Raw genomic sequence first — 19,426 nt, forward strand, 5'->3', positions numbered from 1 at the left:
AGGCTGTGGATTGATAGTAGCTCTAAAATGAAGGTCATTCCCAGGAGTCAGAATTGATATTTATTCCTGAATAAAACCTAGTAGTTTTATTTTTAAAAATATATTTTTCAGGGTGCCTGGGTGGCTCAGTCGGTTAAGCATCTGCCTTTGGCTCAGGTCATGATCTCAAGGTTCTGGGATTGAGCCCCACATTGGGCTCCCTGCTCAACAGGGAGTCTGCTTCTCCCTCTTTCCCTGTTCCTGCTCTCTCTCACTACCTCTCTCTCTCTCCCTCAAATAAATAAAATCTTTTTTAAAAAATCTTTTTTTTCTCAAGATGGTTTTAGAGAAAAACTAATCTGTAACCAAACCTTGGCACTGAGCATGAAGGATCCACCAGTTTTGAGAGGGGCATACAGAGGTTCCAAGAAGAGAGGGTGGGAGGGGACCCAGACTTTTACAACTGCAGGCATTTTCTCTTCCTCTTCTTGAGAGGTAGGTTGAAAACCGCTGGAATGGTTTCATCAAATTCCATCCTGCAGCCTCACTGTGTGAGAGCCAAGCACTCCAGGTATTTTACACACACACACACACACACACACACACACACACACACACGGGTATTTCACACACCCGGGCTAAACCCTGTGGGTGGGCAGCAGGGATCGGCTCCTTCTCCTGCAGTTTCTCAGTCTTGTCTTTATCCTCCCTAAGATCCAGTTTAGTCCTACCAGGAGGATGGGAGTGCTGAGACAGGGGTGTCACACTTCAGGACATCACTTTGCACAAAAATTTTCTTTCCTTTTTTTTTTTTTTTTTTTTTAAGATTTATCTATTTATTTCAGAGAGAGAACATGAGCAGGAGGACAAAGAGAGGAAGACAAGAACTCAAGCCTACTGTACTAAGCACAGAGCCCAATTTGGGGCTTGATTTCGTAATCCCAAGATTACAACCTGAGCCAAAACCAAGGGTCCAATGCTAAACCAACTGTGCCACCCAGGTGCCCCTGTACCAACATTTTCAAAGGAAGCAAGACTCAAAGAAAAAAGAAAATTAAGAATCCATCTGTTTGCAGAGAGGAAAAGGGGACATGGTCTAATCTGTTAAAATAGTGTCCAACTGTATCCATAAGCCCAGATACAAACACGGCGTAACATCAAAAGTAGAGCCTGTGCTTTGTAGTCAGGCCAGATTTTTCATCCAGGATCCATCATTTAAATGATCTATATAATCATCTACAAATTATTTCAGTCCTGGGTCAATTTCCAATGCCATAATACTACTCATTAAAAAAGACTGTTGGGACGTAAAGTGAAATAATGTAGGTGAAGTACCTGGCAAATGATAAGTGCTCCATAAATGCTTTTTATATACACCCAAATAATAATAGCAGCCATTGCATAGGATAAGATAACCTAATTAGTTAATAGTCAAATAAATATAAATATCATTTATCATCAAGTAGCTCTCTTCTCTCCAATAAACAAGAAAAGTATTTGTCTGAGCTGGAATGGTTACATCTAATTTGTCTTCATGTGGTAGGTAGGTCAAGCCTACAGGCCACAATTTTATCAGATTAAAATCTCTTGCTTCTTTCACTATTTCTGTCATTCAACAAGAAGTAAGGTGAATTTTTGCAGATAGGAACCCCAAGTCGGCTCAGTTCATTCTTGAGAAGGAAAACAAGTCTTTAAATTATAATGAAAGGCAACTATTCATATTCTTGAAACATTTAATTAACTATAGTAGTAAATGTTTGGAATGAATCAGTCCAAGCCTTGATAGGTGCATTGTCTCCACATCAGTCAGAAGTTAGACCTCAGTTTTACTTAAGGTATTTAAAGCTTTAGGTGTCTTTTGAGCATGATGAAGATACTGTACAATAGAGTAGGCGTGTTATTTTGTTTAATTGAGGTGAACCCATTTCTTTATAATAGCAATTAAAACACCAAGAAAGCATGCATTAATTACTTGCTATAGGCCGTGATTTTTGAAAGCATAATTCCAACAAATTACAATTACTGTATACTCTGATAATGTTTGGTTTTAGATAACCAGCAATCTGTATAAAATATTCATACACGATAACCTTAATTTCCATAGTACCTAGGAAAATGAATTCTTAATTAGTTCTAACACATTTCCAGTCATTTCTCTGTACATGATAAAATTATAAGGTTATCCATGCCATTACTCTGGTCATAGCTAATGACTGTGATTTAATCCTTACCTTTTCCTGAGTATGACCCATTCATTTTGAGGCACCTCTCTTCCTCTTCCTCAGCAACTGTTTTGTGAGGTTTTTGTAAAATCCTTTTACTCTTCCTTTAATATTTCCTGTGAAAGTGTTTCAATCCTGCTATGTGTTTACGTGTGTGTGTGTGTGTGTGTGTGTGTGTGTGTGATCTCTGCCTAACATCATCACTACAGGGTGGCTTTTTCTTTTTCCTAGAATTTATTTCTGTCCAGTTTTAAAACTGTATTGCTCTAAAATTTCATCATCTGCTTACATCACCCATTTACAAACGCCCTGTCAAAGAGAATTGCTTCTCACTTCTTGCGTTTCTTCATTTTTCCCCTGAACATACTTTTGCCTTTTGTATTTTTCTTCACATTGGAGGTGAAGTTGGTTTTCTATTATACTATTCTCAGAATACTTTCTCCTTAGCCTATAAGATTACATTCTTGGACATGCAATTAACCAGCTAAGCTTAATAAATTCTATTTGATAACCCCTCTGATTCTACTGTGACCCTCTCTATGATTTCTTAGCATCTTGCCTCCTATTGTGAACCACTTGAAATACTACCACCAGAAGACATTTTGTTCTAATCACATCCTGTGCTAATATGATAGCACTGCTTTTTGTTCATGGTGGAGTGGAAAAAGGCATTGGTTTGGGGAAAGACAAATCTGGGTTAAAATCTTAACATCCTACTAGCTGTGTAACCTTGGGAAGATGACTCATATTTTTTATCTCTCTCTTTTTTTTTTCATAAAATGGGCTTGGTGATAACTTTCAAAGATTTTACAAGGATTCATTGAAATGCCATTGCAAAGTATCTGGCACTGTAGTTTCTTAGCTTTTCTTTATTCTTTTCCTAGGTTATACATTTAAGAAAAAAATAACTGATACTTAGACAGATGAAGAATAACTTGGAAGGCAATGAAAGCTTGGTAAAGCAAAAGCAATGATAACTAAGAAGAATTGGCATGTTGATTAATTTTTGTGAACAATTAGATTGCCTTTTCAACTTTGGAGATAGGTGTTTTTTGATTGAGAATAACGAGCACTTTTCCTACTTAATTGGGGTGACTTCCTACGGGAGATCAACTGTGAAGTAAATTTTCAAAGACAAGGTTTGTTTTAGAAAAGAGTAACAGTGATACCGTGGGGAGGAAATTATCTTAGATGGTAGTGGGGTAGTGATAGTTCATAAAAATGAATCCTGAATGCTTTCAGTTGTTCAGCGGGTATTTATGAACGCCGTCTAATGTACCAGCATGAGAAATTCAAGGTTGTTACCGAGGGCCTAGAGAAGTTGTCACTGCTTTTGAGAAATATATGGACTACATTCCAGGACAAATTCACAACTAGAGTCAATCTTGAAGATTATGTGAACCCTTCTTTTAGAACCCATTGAGATTTAGTAATCTGCTCACAGTCACGTGACTGGGCAGTGGCAGCTCACAGCTAGATCTCAGATTCCAGATTTATTCCGTCTCTTCTTGTAGTGTCTCCAGTTGTTTTAGATTACTTATAAAAGAAAATAGATGCACTCAATCCCAAAATATAGGTTGTATTTATTGAATTCATAATTGCACAGGTGTAGCAATCGACTAATCTTACACACGCTATCATACCTATATAAATCTAAAATTTGAAAGGACAAAATGAAGTAAGTATCATTTCTAAGTAATTTTTAGTCCTTTTGGATCTGTCACTTAATTTTGTGTGTTTTAATAAGTTACTTTTAAAATATACATCTATAAGATGATTCTACATCAAATATTAATCATACTGTAAACCTTTTTTGACCCTAACAACTATATGAACTTCCTTTTGACAAATAAAAATTATATACATTAAGATTGTACAGTCTGATTTTTTAAGGTGTATTGACCTAATCATTAAAAAAAATATATATATATGCACACATTTTATAAAATGATTAATACATCTATCACCTCACATAATTATCCTTTTGTGATATCCTTATGTGTGTGTGTGGTGTGAGCACTCAAGGTCTACTCTCTTACCAAATTTCTGGTATCCAGTACAATATTATCAACTATAATCACTTGGCTGTACATTAGATCACCAGCACTTACTCATCACACAGCTAAAAGTTTGTACCCTTTGACAAACATTTCCCTAGCCCCTGGCAGCCGCCATTCTGCTCTCTCATTCTAGGAGTTTGACATTTTTAGATTCTACACAAGTGGGATCATACAGTATCTGTTGAAATTTGTCTAATTTCTCTGATGTTCTAGCAAACTAATTAGAAGTTGTTAACATTTTCACATCTTTAAATAAACAAGGACCAAACTCACGAACATACCATGTTTTGCAGACTTTTAGGCAATTTAGAAAATTAAAAATTGTTAATAGGTGGCAATCATTGTTTTTGGCAACAAAATAATATATTGATGGGACTATTTCCAAATATGAGTTTATTTTTAAATCCTGTCTAAACTATGAATTCCTTTAAAGAAGCAATACTTTCTTATTTGTTCTTGATACTACTTTACCTTGAAGGGACAGATTAATAATTTTTTCAAAAATATGTTCTCGGAGCCATGCTACTGACAGCCACTTGTCATCCCAGAAAAGGTCAGCAAATTTGGGCCCTTCTCCTCTTTATATATTTAGCTCCCTTTTAAGGTTTGTAACTCTTTTGGGTACTTTGCCATGAGCTAGCTAGCTAACCTTGATGTGATTAAAAAAGATTTTCAGAATCACTCTACAACTCATCCCAAAATATTGTGAAGAGTCTTGTATTTAATTAATCACACACCAGCAGCAGAAGTTAAAAGGTGAGAACATTACTGTCAACTCCTCTACTTGGTGTGCTCACCCTTCTCCCTAGGATACCTCATAGATTTATTGATTTTCCCACAAAAGGACCAAAAGCACAGTCCACTGTCATCACTGTATTACATATTATTAAAATTTAGTATCTTTCTTATTCTTTAGACAAGAGATAAGTATAAACTGAAATCTGTTTTATACACGAGTTAAGATACATATCTCACATAGAAACTACTATGTTTTGTAACTGACTAAGACCAATGAAATTTTAGGGCCAAAAAGACCTACCTTTGCTTCTGTATAAACTTTGACAAATTAAAGCTCACTTTCCTCATCTTAAAAAAGTAAATTTTAGGGACATCTGAGTGGCACAGTGGTTGAGCATCCATCTTCGGCTCAGGTTGTGATCCTGGGGTCCTGGGATTAAGTCCTGCATCTGACACCCCGCAGAAAGCCTGCTTCTCCCTCTGCCTGTGTCTCTGCCTCTCTGTGTGTGTCTCTCATGAATAAATAAATAAAATCTTTTTAAAAAAATAAGTTTTACTACATATACACACACAGTGGGGATTTTGTGAAAATTAAAAGTAAATATTAAAAGTAAATATTTTCCTTATACATAGTAAATCGGTGTTCGCTAAGGTTTATTTAAAACACTTTCTTCTCTTTGGACTGATTGCTTTATGTTATGTTTTGTTAAATAATTGTGGTTCTCTAGTACATACGTGATTGACTAGGATACCTTCAACATCTCTTGTACCCCGAAATTCTTTTATTCTTCATAAACTTACATCGACACTTGAAATTCTTCTCTTTATCTAGATCATACTTCCTTCTCAAACTTCTTTAGAAACTCTGAACATTTTTAAGCATAGATGGCCATCAATAATTAAATGAATTAATAATTAAAATCTTGTTCAAATAGCACATAGGAATTTTAAGACGTTATTTTTCATTCCCATTTTAATTTTAATAGATTTAGTTTGTGATTGCCAATGGTAGGTGTAATTGATAACCTTAAAACATGTAGGAAAGTATCTATAGAAATCTATATAGATTTCTGCATTTGATGCTATGGCCACACCATTATAATAACTAAAATTTGAAACAAAGACTGTTAAGCGATTTTTGCCTTCTTGGTAATGATAAAAGGGAAAAACAAAAACAAAAAGAAATCTGCATATTTAACCTGTTGTTCAGTTCCCAGCCCTCCCAAACTCTGTAACATGATTTTGTGCTTGGTAATTGATGTGTCTATATTTAAATAAGTCATAATTAAAATATGTTGTTTCCTATTATAACACTAAGTATTTTTATACAGCTATGGTTATACTTGAATTTTATGTAAGTTTCACAATACTGAAAAATAAATATAAATTCAGTAAAAAAATATATTTCCCCCAAATCACCTTAATACTCTAGAATTTTTCTTCCCAGTTTTCAGAGATCAAAGCTGTACTTACCATGAACATGTTTGTATATTCAGTATAATGACAAATTGATACAGTGGCAATTGCTAAAATGTATATCATTCATACACTCATATTGCAGAATTTTTTGGTAAAATATGAAAAACAGTTTTTGTCTCAAACCACTTTTTTGTGTAACCACTAATAGCTCATATTAATTCAGGTAACAGCAGTGAAATGTATCTTGTTTATAAGCTTTTCATTTAAGACATTTTTCTTGCTGGGATCACCTCCTGGTGTGAAAGTTGTCCAAAGATAATAGCACATCAATTCAAAAGTATAATAGATTTGAGACCACAACATGCTATCAGCATGAAGAAGTAGTTTATCAGTCTAACTCACTGTGTCACAGCTAGAATCATTACAGATTTGTCCTTTTGTTTTCACATCAAAATATATAATTTATATTCTAATGTTGATTACTCACTTGGGGGGTGTTTAATTTTCCTTATTTAAAATATTTTTCTTTAAAATGCCATACCATAATTAATTTAGAGGTAATAAAAGAAGAGGCATTTTAATTAGTAGGACTTAGAAAACATTTTCTCCTTACAATTCAGGGATGCATAGTATATTACTTACCAGAAAACATTTTCAATTAAGTTTATAGTAATAGTACCTTTATATTAGAGCAAAATAATTAATCCATTTTGAACCAGCCCTGGCCAATTCTTGGAAGTTTACACACATGTTACACATAGGCACATGCACATACCTGTTCTTGGACTCTATTTCAGAATTATCAGAGATTAAATTATCAAAATGCAAAAAGAAAAATACTGAAGTTCAGTCCGTTCTTGGCTCACTCTAGGTAAATTTTATTTCTTAATTGTTTCCCTTTATATCAATCCTTAAGGCAAGCCTCTTCAGCTTTTAGATCCCATTTGCTAGTTTTTATTTTTAGTTATAGCTTTTGTCAAGTACTCCTGCTACCACAGTGGTTATTGAAGTTAATTAAAACCTAGTCTTCTAAGTACTTTTTACTTTCCTCAATCTGGGTAAGTACTCTCCTCAGTTCTCCTGCTCCCACCCTTGAAAGCATGTTTGAAAATAGTATCGAAAGACAGAAGGGTGCCTGGGTGGCTCAGTGGGTTAAGTGTCTGCCTTTGGCTGGAGTTGTGACTTCAGGGTCCTGGGATCGAGCCTATGTCAGGCTCCCTGCTCAGCGGGGAGTCTGCTTCTCCCTCTCCCTCTGCTTCTTCCCTGCTTGTGCGCGCTCTCTCTCTCTCTCTCTCTCTCTCAAATAAATAAGATCTTGTTAAAAATATATCAAAAGACTGAGAGAAAACACTTAAACTGTAATAATGAGGATTCAGTATGGTTTTGTTTTGTTTTTTTCAAATATGCTAGAATTCTGCTCCCTCTGAAGAGGACTTTTTTTTTTCATCCTGTTGTCTTATAGATCTGAAGCTGCCACAGCTACAGCCTTGGTCAGGGTGTGGTGGTGCATTCATTGTGGCCAGTGCTAGAAACACGGCCCTGGTTATCACTACTGTCCTCAGGAGCTTCAAAGAAGGAGAAAGTGAAGAAATATTTATGCATAAATATGCATATGCAGAAAATATTTTTATTTTTTTCCCTTCTCCTCAATATACTAGATGTGTAAAGGGGTAAAGAGGTTATATTTATGTGTGTACGTGTGCGTGTGCACAGTGCCTTCAAAATATTTATGACTGAGGTTTCCAGAAGTCTCTGCTAACAGATAAAGAGAAGGATGAGAGGTAGCTTTTTTCCCTATAAATTTTAATACAGGTAGTAAATTGAAGCCAAGACTGTAGAGGAAAAAAGAATGTTTAAGAACTATTCCAGCCAGAAAGGTTAAGGGTAGGGAAATAGCATTATCTATATGAAGACAGTAGGAACATTTTGGGAAGCTGTAAATACGGGGAATTATTAGACTTCTCCATAGCTCACAAATCCAAGTATTAAGTTTGAAGAGAGACAGAAAGAGAACCCCCCAAAGAAGGTACTTGTGAAATAAGATAGTATGTTGATGAATGTCTTATAGATACATGGAAATATAGATAGCAGAGGAAACAAAGAACCCAAAGAGAACAGATATTGGCATCTCATTTAGAGATAAAGTCCAATAAACGTGATAGATACTTAAAAGTAGCAATGGGATGAGAAGGCACCAAGAGCCTGATTTCTTAACACTTAGATGAATTTGAAAGAGAAATACAATATAGAGGGGTGTTAGAAGTAAAAAAAAAAAAAAATCAAGAGTTCAAAAATGTTCAAGCCATTTGCTTCTGGGGTCAGACGGACTGAGCCTCATATTGTAAAAATTCCATTCGTTCTCAGTTGACCGCTTGGTGTGAGCTACCAGTCTTGACTTTCTAAGCAGGAATCTTTTGCATGACTTTCTGATTTGCTGCAGAATCTTGATGAGAGTCTTGAGTGAAACTGAAGCTAAAAAACCAATATGCCTTACTCAGGTGCTAGTGTGGGTGGGCTTCTCCCTGACATTCACAGCAGCCTGTGCCATCTCTGGGTTCAGGAATCTTACAGAGCTTCCGAGGGCCAGCATCCTCAACTGGTGGAGATTTCTCTCCAAATAGCTAGGTATCGAGACACAGTAAGTAACTGTGCTAGATGCCTTGGGCTGCCTTTGAGAATCAGTTGCTAAGAGATCAGAAAAACAAGCAGGAACCCAGCCTTGAATAAGAACAGGTGATTTTTCTATATAGGCATTTGCTTTCTTGAGTTTTCTGTTTCATAGCTGCCAGAAATTTTGGGTTTCACTGCATTAATTTTTTTTATTTCACTGCTTAATTATCTAAAGCACATCATTTAAGTAAACCACTTTTTTGGCCTTTTAATTAGTTATAAATACAACGCTAAATATACATTTAACAGATTATCCAGTTGGCTTTCAAACTTAAAATTCAAAATCTGGTAGTGAAAATTCTAAAGACAGAGATAATGAATTGTAGATTTTTTTAAGTTTTCAGAGTGCTTGGATAGTTACTATCATCGTTCAGGTATATCATGTGTTTCAAATATATACTGACAAAGATAGGTAGGTAGATAGATAGATAGATAGATAGATAGATAGATAGATAGATAGATAGAGGCTGTTTTAATTCCTGTAGTATTTAATCAATATATTCTCAATAATAGACTATAAGCAGTTGAATAAGTGGTAATGAACAATATGGAAGGAAGATAAGACACAATAATTAAATTTTGTATATTTTGATAGTTTTTTACAAAGTATTTTATCTTAAAATGAATTCTAGGCAACCCGCCCATTGTTTTGGCATCAAGTGACTAAAACTAATTTGAACTCAGTAGTTAATTTTAGCCTTCATATATTTCCAGGTAAATTTAATCCATAAGTGTGGGATTCATTTGCTTTAGATCTGAAAATGTCATTTTGGAAGAGTCGTTTGATGTTGAGGAAATCTTGTGAGACCTTTAATAAAGCCTCTTAAATCCAGAAAGTTATATTTTTGCCTGAAGGAAAAGGAACCTATACCTTAAAATTCCCTCAGCTCTTAAGTGAGAACTTTGGATTCTGAAAAGGTGGTAAATGTGACCAAATATAGTCAGTCCTTCTCAGTGGCAACTGTCTTTGAAATCAGAGCATCTAATTGGAAGTAAGCAATCTGTGTTCTAGGTAAAAGTTTTAATGATTTGCCTAGAAACAGAAGTAGAAAACAGAACATTAAGACGGTTTATTTAAGCAGTTCACATTAAGTTTGAAAGAGATTACTCTCTTTGTTCAACAAAGAATATAAGACAAGGGGCATCTGGGTAGCTCAGTGGTTGAGCGTCTGCCTTTGGCCCAGGGCGTGATCCTGGGCTCCTGGGATCGAGTCCCACATCGTGCTCCCCACAGGGAGCCTGCTTCTCCCTCTGCCTGTGTCTCTGCCTCTCTCCCTGTGTCTCTCATGCATAAATAAATAAATAAAATCTTAAAAAAAAATAAGACAAGCAAGAAAGCATTACCATCTCCTGAGCGGTAGCATCTTTCTCCCCATAAGATATAGTAGATTATATACAAAGCAGATAGTATTCCAGGTGTTTGTACATCACTAATAAACATTTCAGCTGTGCTTTAGAGACAGAACTGAACACCGTGACACTTTTTTTAGTCATTTGCTTTCTTGGGTACTACCTGAAAAGGTTTTTAACACTGTATGAAACAGTAAAGAAAGAAACCTCTTTTGTACGAAGACAACCAGCTATGAAGTGGATCTCATTAAAATTTCATTCAGTGGCTGCTCACTTTGTTTTTGACTCTTACTTTCTGTCTGAATGTCCCATTGAGGAAAGGATTCAAACCACTTGGAGTAACACTGTATGTTTTCCAAGGATGCTTTTCATTTTGGTCCCTGTAATTTGCAACTTATGAAACCATGCTTTTGATATTAGAGGAATAACATGATTATATTAACCTCCCGAACAAAAGACTAGTATGAGCCCATTTGTTTCCTAGTGACTCTTATAAGTTTATGATTTGATTATATATTATAACTTATTTAATTTTATACTTGAAGTCAGGATCTTTTCAAATGAGCATTGATATGCTGATGTAATGTAATATACAAAAGCACGTTTAAATTTACTTTTAAAATCTGATTTAAAAAAATAATAAAATAAAATCTGATTAGTGGGATGCTTGGGTGGCTCAGCGGTTGAGCATCTGCCTTTGGCTCAGGTCATGATCCTGGGGGTCCTGGGATCCGGTCCCACACCGGGCTCCCCATGCTTATGCTGCTTCTTCCTCTGCCTATGTCTCTGCCTCTTTGTGTCTCTCATGAATAAATAAATGAATTCTTTAAAAAAAATCTGATTAATTTACCATTAAGAATCTTATGGTAGTAAGTTTTGTGGTTTATTATTTTGAAAGACAAAATCAATCAAAAGTGCAGAGTTTCTAAGGAGCAAAGCATCCCTGCTAAGAGATGGAGTAAGGAAGCCAGCAAACGGTATGAAGCAGGTGTAGGCGGCCTGAGAGAAGGGTAGGTAGGAGTGACGGCTGGATGCATAGAAGTCGTCCGGCATCCTGTGCAGGTCTAGTATTGAAAACACGACATTTGATGAGAGTAGAAAATTTGAAATGAAGATGTTACTACTGCCTCTCCTTTGCCTCTGCCAGACAGGTTCAAAAGAGAGAGTTGAAGTTGAAGAACTCAGAAGAACTTTTCAACCCCAGCAAAATGGACAGACAGGAAGGGGAGGGGAGGGAAGGAGAGAAGGAAGGAGGACAGGCAGGCCAGCCATAAAGGACAGAATGCAGGGTTCCCTGGCAGGGTGGATACTTGGGGGGGGGTAGGGGTGGGGGGACAGAACAGGCAGGCTAGAATAATCATTGAAAATTACCCCCGAGTCCTTCAGAGAGACCTACAGGATAGAGCCCCTAGCGGTGACCCACAGGCCTGAAGGAGGAGAGCAGGGAAGATGAGGGGATTCAGTCCTGGTCCCTACTAATTTGAAATTTGTGACATGACCCATGGAAAAGACCCAGCAGAGGATCGGTGAGAAACAGAAGCCTGGATGCACGGCGGAAGATGAAACGAAAAGGCTGGTTCTGGAGGCAGATCCACAAAGAGAAACCGCTCTTTCAACTCGCAGCAGAGGAAGGAACAGTTTATTCATGGTGCCTAATCCGGAGGAGTTGTTTTTCCATTCCTGTTAGAGACGCTACCCGGCGAATAATGCCGTGCAGTTCCCCGGCTCTTGTCTGCTTGTTGTTGTTGTTAAATAGAATCCCCCTCAAGATTGCAAAGCCACAAAGCAACTGTTAGTGTTCGGTGACCTCCTGCACCAGCCGTCTTTGGGGCTTTGAAATTGATTTTCCTCATCTCAGTCTCTGATAGTCTCTCTTCAAGGGCGCCTCTCTAGTTCATCACCAGAGTGGCAGCGGTGGCACAGATAGCTGAGGAACTGGATGCAGGCGTCACGCAGGGCATCATTAGAAACATCAGAACAAAATCAGCCTGCGCCCGGGTGCTCCGTGTTACAAAGGAAGCTGCTGCTGCTGCTTTATTGCCGAATACAATGGGGAAAATTCTCGCAGGATTTGCTTTTTTCACTCCCAAATATGGCCTGAGAAGTAAAGAAAATTTCTCCCTTTATTCTCCAAACCTCATGTGGATGCCGGGTCAAAACCGTGTGTTTTTTGATAGTAATTTTTGCAGAATTTTTTTTGAGACGTGAGAAGCATCTTCCCAAGGCTGGATGCCCCGGCAGAGAGTCACGGAGAGGAAGAGACTGCAGTGATGCTCAGAACGTGTGCCTCGTGGAGAATTCGATGGCAAAATGAATTCTCTCGCAAGAAAGCTCGTAGTGTACTTTTCGTACGGCTGCACTGCGATGCCCGGTGACCTGTGGCTTCATTTGATCGCAGGGGAGTCTACACATAAACTGGGTGTTGTGTTGGACCTTCAAACAGGTACAAAGATGGTTCTGGGCCTTCGAGATCATTAGTCCCAATGCACTCTTGTCAGTGTTTTATATTTTGTGTTGCAGTGGAAAAGACATTGTCGACTTTGGAAGGAAGGCATCTTATCTGAACCTAGAGATTGGATTTTTTACTAACTCTGAAACCCCACGCTCCACATTATACAAAATAGGTTGACAAAGACCTCTTCTGCTAGGCTAGTTAGTGGGCAAGAAGATTTTCCGTGTGTGCTTTTACATACCTACTTGGAGGCCTCATGTTACTACCCAAAGGGATCGTCCTCACACGATGACATCATTTGTTGGTAAACAGCTTCAAAATACATCGTTTAAACAGTCTTTACAACTCCTTTCTGTGCTTACATACTAGAAAGCCATCTAAAATGATTGAAGACCAGTGATTTGATTTGATTTCATTGGATCTGATTTGATTTTTTTAGAGAGAGTGTGAGAGAGGAGGAGGGCAGAGGGAGAGAGGGTGACAGAGAATCTTAGGCAGACTCCACACCCAGTGCAGAGCCCAGCACAGGACTTAATCCCACAACCCTACGATGGTGACCTGAACCAAAACCAATGGTCAGATGCTTAACCGACTGAGCTACCCAAGGGCCCCAAAGACCAATGATTTTTAAATGTAGCGCACTGGTGATTTGGCTTCTCTTTCAGTGTTTTATGACTCTGTATGTATTTTACATATATAGCGTCTCCAGAGCACTAATTTGATATGGATAGTCATTTAGACAGAGGAAGGGGAAGTGTACTTCTAAGTTATAAAGTCAGTGGCCAGGGACGCCTGGGTGGCTCAGAGGTTGAGCATCTGCCTTTGGCTCAGGGCATGATCCCGGGGTCCTGGGATCGAGTCCCACATCGGGCTCCCTGTAGGGAGCTTCTCCCTCTGCCTGTGTCTCTGCCTCTCTCTGCATGTCTCTCATGAATAAATAAATAAAATATTTTAAAAACTTAATAAAGTCAGTGGCCAAAACAATACAACTTAAATTCTATTTCCTCTTACAGCAACAAAATTAAATATACGTATTAAGTAAGTTAGAAACTCTCCAAGTAAAGAGGTCTCCAGTTCCACTAATATTGATGAATAGAGTATTTCTGAATATTACATCTGTGTTTTCAACACTATTTCAAAGTTGCATTTTGCTTTGAGAAAAATAATCATTTCATAACAATGAAAGAGTTCTTTGCTGGGGTCACCAAAGCAGATGGACATCACATTGGAAACTCTTCGACTTGTGGAAATTGAAAGTGAGATGCCTGATTCGAGATTGGCAGGTGTCTAGCTCATTATTTTGCCCATGGTAGATCCATGTTTTCAGTGTTGGGGCTACAATCAGAATCTTTAGGATCACACAGGTGCTGGTTCAAGTCCCATTTCCCATTTGAAACGACCCAGCCTGCTTTTTGGATAAAGCGGTGACACATTTTCCAGGGATGGTTTTTATTTTGGTCCCTGTAATTTTCAACTTTTATTTTATTATTAATCGATAGCTGTAGGTCTTTGGCCAAGGTACCTGATTTCTCTGAGACTCCCTTCCCCCATCAGCACAGGGCTCACCATTCTATTTGTTTTACAGTATTTATTGAGCAACTACTATGTGCCAGGAGTTTTTTAAGTTCGGAAAACGCACAGGTGAATAAGATTTCATGGAGCTTACATCCTAATGGGAAAAGACCAACAACAGATTAGTGCTGTGGATGTATATTTCTTAGTCATCACCTTAGTATACTAGATAAACAACTTTTTAAATATATATCTGTCTCTCTGTTATTTAAAGCTCTCATACCTAAAAACTTTACACAGACGACTCAAGCCTCTCCCCGTCCTGCCCCTGCCTTCTTACACGGTCCTGTGGGCATAGCAGGAAGCATCCTCATGTTTGAGTCTTCTCCACCTGAACTTTGAGTTTTCATGCTGTCTCGCCCTTCATTGTTGATGGCCAGGTTATTGCTGACACAGCTTTCGTTCCTACCTGAGTGGGCGCTTCAGGTCCAATGGTACACTCTGCTATTTCCGAGCTACTCTTGAAGCCATAGAAGTAATTCTGCTTCTTACATATAATGCTGAGGCACAGAAATTTCAGGAAGGGTCTCTCCACAGAGACCCTTATGCACTCCATGCCTCCGTTTGCTGTTCGGGATCCTGATACCTCCTCAGGCCTCTGCCTTGAGATTTAAATACAGGTTGCTACTGCTGTTACGTCCTGCTGATTCACTCTGTCGTCTCTGCTTCCCCAGCACCAGGGAGGTCAGGGGCCGGGCCTGTGTCCTGAGATGCAGCGAATCTGCTGCCCTCATCCATCTCTCCTCGTTTTTGGGGTGAACCTTTCATCTCTAAAATTCTGTATCTTTCACACATTTTGGGTATAGCTCGAATCCTCCCTATGTCTGCTTTTCCCCAGAGGTTCTTCATGTTACCCGAGCCTAAGACAAGGGAATGGAACCTGCCTTTGGCCGTGGGCCGACATACTGTTGCTCTTCGAAGGTTGTTGTTTCTGTTCATAGTATCATCAGGTAGCGCTCTCTGCTATTTCTAGACCATCACGGGTGGCATGGGAGTAGCAGAGAGAGCCTCATCCCTCTCTGGAGCCATGCCACCTCCCCAGGATGCTGCCTCTGAAGCAGAGGGCAGGTGTCTCTCACTGGGCCCATTTGAGGCCTCTGGCCTATCAGCTCCCTGCCTGCAGATTTCCTCCAAATCTGGAGGGAAACCCCTTTCATCTCACACCATCTTTTACCCAAACATTGTGACTGTCCCCCAGTGGATGGGACTGTAGGAAACCAGCAAGAGATTTGGGCTATTTCTGCTGCTCATTTTGTCTCATCTCTCCTGGAGGCAATTGCAGTGAAGCAGCCGCTGGAATTGAGAGAGGCGAAGTAGAGCAAAGACAGCCCAAGGGGGGTAGAATTTCAGGAGGAAAAACACACTTTAAATAGGATTTTACAATTTTAATCCTCTATACAAACCAATGAACAAGAACTGATTGTAAGAAGCGCTCTGAAGGAAGTACGCATGATGGGACAATGGAGAGTAACCAGTTCGTGTCCGGTTGCGTGTAACTGTCCATCACCTTCTCCAAGAGCACTGAATGTGCATCCTTTGGACTGCTTTTTTTAATCCTTTCCATGGCGTTGAGGAAATAGTCTGTCCCTTTGGGCTGCTGAACATCTTGCACACTCGTCACATATAATGCTAAAAAAAAGTACGAACTCAGACCAGGAGACCAACCACAGCTGACAGGTCTGATCTTACCTGACACCTGTTTTTATAGCGATCACAAGCCAGGAATGTTTTTTACACCTTTCAGTGTCTGGGGGAAAAAACTTCATGACATGCATGGGAAAATTATATGAAATTAAAATTTCAGTGTCCATAAATGAAGTTTTATTTGAATACAGCCACACACAGTCCTTTATGTATTATCTGTGGCTGCTATCATGAGCTAGTATGGCCAGAAAAGCTAAACTGTTTAGTATTTGGTCTTTCACACAAAGAGATTGCTTGTCTAAATGATCAGGTTCCTGCCTGGCTACAGTCCATCTCCTTATCCAGAGTGCTTGCTGGCGTGTCAAACTGGCAATATCAGATTTGCAAAGTGGGGAATTAATTTTGTAAACATTGATTTTAGAGGGTGTTAATTTTGAATTGGGATTTAAAGTCTTCAAATGATGATTTTTGGTCTTTTGGAATGCAGGTTCCAATTGGGACTTTGGGAAGACAAACAGCTGATGCTTATTGAGCCCTTACCCTGTGTGAGATACTAATAAAAACACAACATGTGTGTTGCTTCACTTAATGCTCATAAAATGTCTGCACAGGAGCTACTATTCACATTCCCATTTTACAGATGATAAAACCAAGATGCAGAAAACTTGAGTCATTCACCAAACACCATTCAGCTCATTATAGGTGAAGTTTTCCAGAGCCCACATTCTTAATAACCATGCTGAATAAGAATATGGTAGGAGATTCAAAAAATATTGTTTCCAACATAAGATTTAACTCCGGCTATAAACTTGCCTTATAAAGTGCCTCCATGGGGAAAAATGGATTCACAATATACTTACTAGTGTAATCTATAGAAGAAGTAACAATTTATCATTTACATCTGTTCTAATTTTGTGGTTGACAGAGCATTTTTACTGTTTTTAAGGACTTTATTTATTTATTTGACAGAGAGAGAGCACAGGCAGGGGGAGTGGCAGGCAGAGGGAGAAGCAGGCTCCCCGCTAAGCAGGGAGCCCCACAAGGGCCTCGATCCCAAGGACCCCGGGATCATGACCTGAGCTGAAGGCAGATGCTTAACCAACTGAGCCACTCAGGCGCCCTGAAAAGCATTTTTACATACATTAACTGGCTTATAACCCTGTGAGATAAGTACATCATTAGCTCCATTTTACAGATGAAAAACAACAAAACAGAGGCTTCGTAGGATCACGTATCTAGGAAATGATCAACCAGGAACTTAAACTCAGATCTAATTTCTACTCCAGAATTCTTGCCATTGTACCTAACACTATACCATCTTAAGCAAACTTTCATGACTTTTGCCATATCTCCAAACCAGCTACGTGAATAGTCACTTAGCAGTTTTTTGGAAATGGATTCTTTGTAACTTAAACACTGACTAGCCTTTGCGATAATATCCATAAGCAGTAATGTACATAAGATCATGAGTTTGATTCCTCCTATATTTATACAACACTTCTGTTGTGCTTACTATATTCCAAGCACTTCACAGTATATATTAACTCCTTTAAGGGCCTCGTAGCAACCCCTGAAGGGCAGATACTATTAGTGCCCCTATTTTGCAGATTAAGAAACCAAAACACAAAAAGATAAAGTAACTTGCCCAAGGACACAGACCTGGTAAGCAGTGAAGTGGGGTTTGAACCTCAGGAGTCTTGTCTAGCTTCCAAGTTCTGTCCTTTTAACCCCTTAACTTATTTGATATATTTAATTTTTTTGTGATACATTAAAATAAGTACATCAGTACTAAAAGTTAAAATATTCAGCTGTGTACTATCTCCAGTCATCTTTCACAAAAACTGTGTTTGTATCGTGGTGGAATATTCCAAAATACCCATAACCTCCTGTATATGCAAGAGAGAACATAGTCTGTTGACCTCACTGGACCTGGTATTAGGGAAAATTTATTAGGACATAAAGTGAACTCACAATAAATTACTGGTATAATATGAAATATAAAGCACGAAAAATGTGGTGCTTTTCTTTTAATTGGGGAACTTTTGTTGTTAATAGGAATCTTAAACTAGTCATCTTTCCTGAAGAATTTCTTACACAGCACTCTTGTCCTGTGGTCATTTCATTTCTGCTTACACATTTTCAAAGTAAGAGAATCTACAACTTTTAGAGGCGGTTCTCTCCACTGCCATCCAGCTCAGTTGTTAGACACTCTCTATTTGATCTCAAACCTGCTTCACAAAAAAAAAAAAACCTGCTTCACGGACCTCCTCATTTATTTAGTTTGATTTTAGAAGTGTTCTGTGATTCCTTCCTCTTTCTTCCCTTTTCCCCTGGTTATGTTTGACATAGGCTAAAAATAAAACTACTTTGCATCCCTTGAGACCTGACCAGCTGCCTGTGGCCAAGCTTGCTAGTGCTTGTTAGTGGGAGAGCAGGCTGGGGTTAGAATGTTTCTGTGGACTTCCAGAAAATAAATCATCCTGCAGAACCTCAGTGTGGTCATGCATACTTGTGTGCATATGAGGACGTAGTCTCACACAGCGGTAAATACACGTGTGGCTGTAAAGTAAGGCGATTCGTTTTCTTAAGTGGAATGTGAATATGCTCTTAATGTAATTCATACAAGGGAGTTCCAGAATGGTTTTGTGTGGGAAATGGTGTGATTAGAATAACTTCATAGTGTCTCAAGATATCTACTTGAATCTGTGTTACAAATCAGTTTCTGTATCCATTACAGGTATATCCATTACAAATCAGTTCGATCATCAGAGTCACCATTATGAGTTGGTTAAAATATTTCCTTAATTCTTGATTTTTTTAATTACATAAGGTCATGGGGGATGGAGAGAGACAAAGAGAAGAGAGGGAAGAGCTAATGTATAGCTGAGTCTGTCTCCCACATGTGAGCATATTCGCATCTCATGGCGATATTCTCTTGTTCTGCAGGCATTTCCTATTCAAAACAGGAACAGGGACAACGCCACTGTTCAGCACTGCAACCCCAGGTTACACGATGGCATCTGGCTCTGTTTACTCGCCGCCTACTCGGCCACTACCTAGAAACACCCTATCAAGAAGTGCTTTTAAATTCAAGAAGTCTTCAAAGTACTGTAGCTGGAAATGCACTGCCCTGTGTGCTGTAGGGGTCTCCGTGCTCCTGGCAATACTCCTATCATATTTTATAGGTAAGGACAAATTTTTACAATTACTTTGTCTCTCCATCAGGATGTTATATTGTCATCATGTTGGTCTCCTCTATCTTTGTGGCCAAGAAGTATATCACGAGGTTCATCTTCCAGAGAGAAGATCAATTAGTACCT

General features: G+C 38.6%; 1 protein-coding gene across 11 annotated transcripts in view; it reads left to right on the plus strand.

Moving 5' to 3' along the window:
* Nucleotides 1–19,426, plus strand: part of TENM3 (teneurin transmembrane protein 3) — a 604,956-nt gene that overhangs the window by 424,702 nt on the left and 160,828 nt on the right. For all 11 annotated transcript variants that reach the window (XM_072775885.1, XM_072775884.1, XM_072775886.1 and 8 more), the window contains one exon: nt 19,053–19,291. In XM_072775885.1, coding sequence (XP_072631986.1) covers nt 19,053–19,291 — 239 coding nt within the window. The remainder of the gene's footprint in view (nt 1–19,052; nt 19,292–19,426) is intronic.

This window comes from Canis lupus, chromosome 15 (assembly GCF_048164855.1).
Source record: "Canis lupus baileyi chromosome 15, mCanLup2.hap1, whole genome shotgun sequence".
Lineage (NCBI taxonomy): Eukaryota > Metazoa > Chordata > Mammalia > Carnivora > Canidae > Canis > Canis lupus.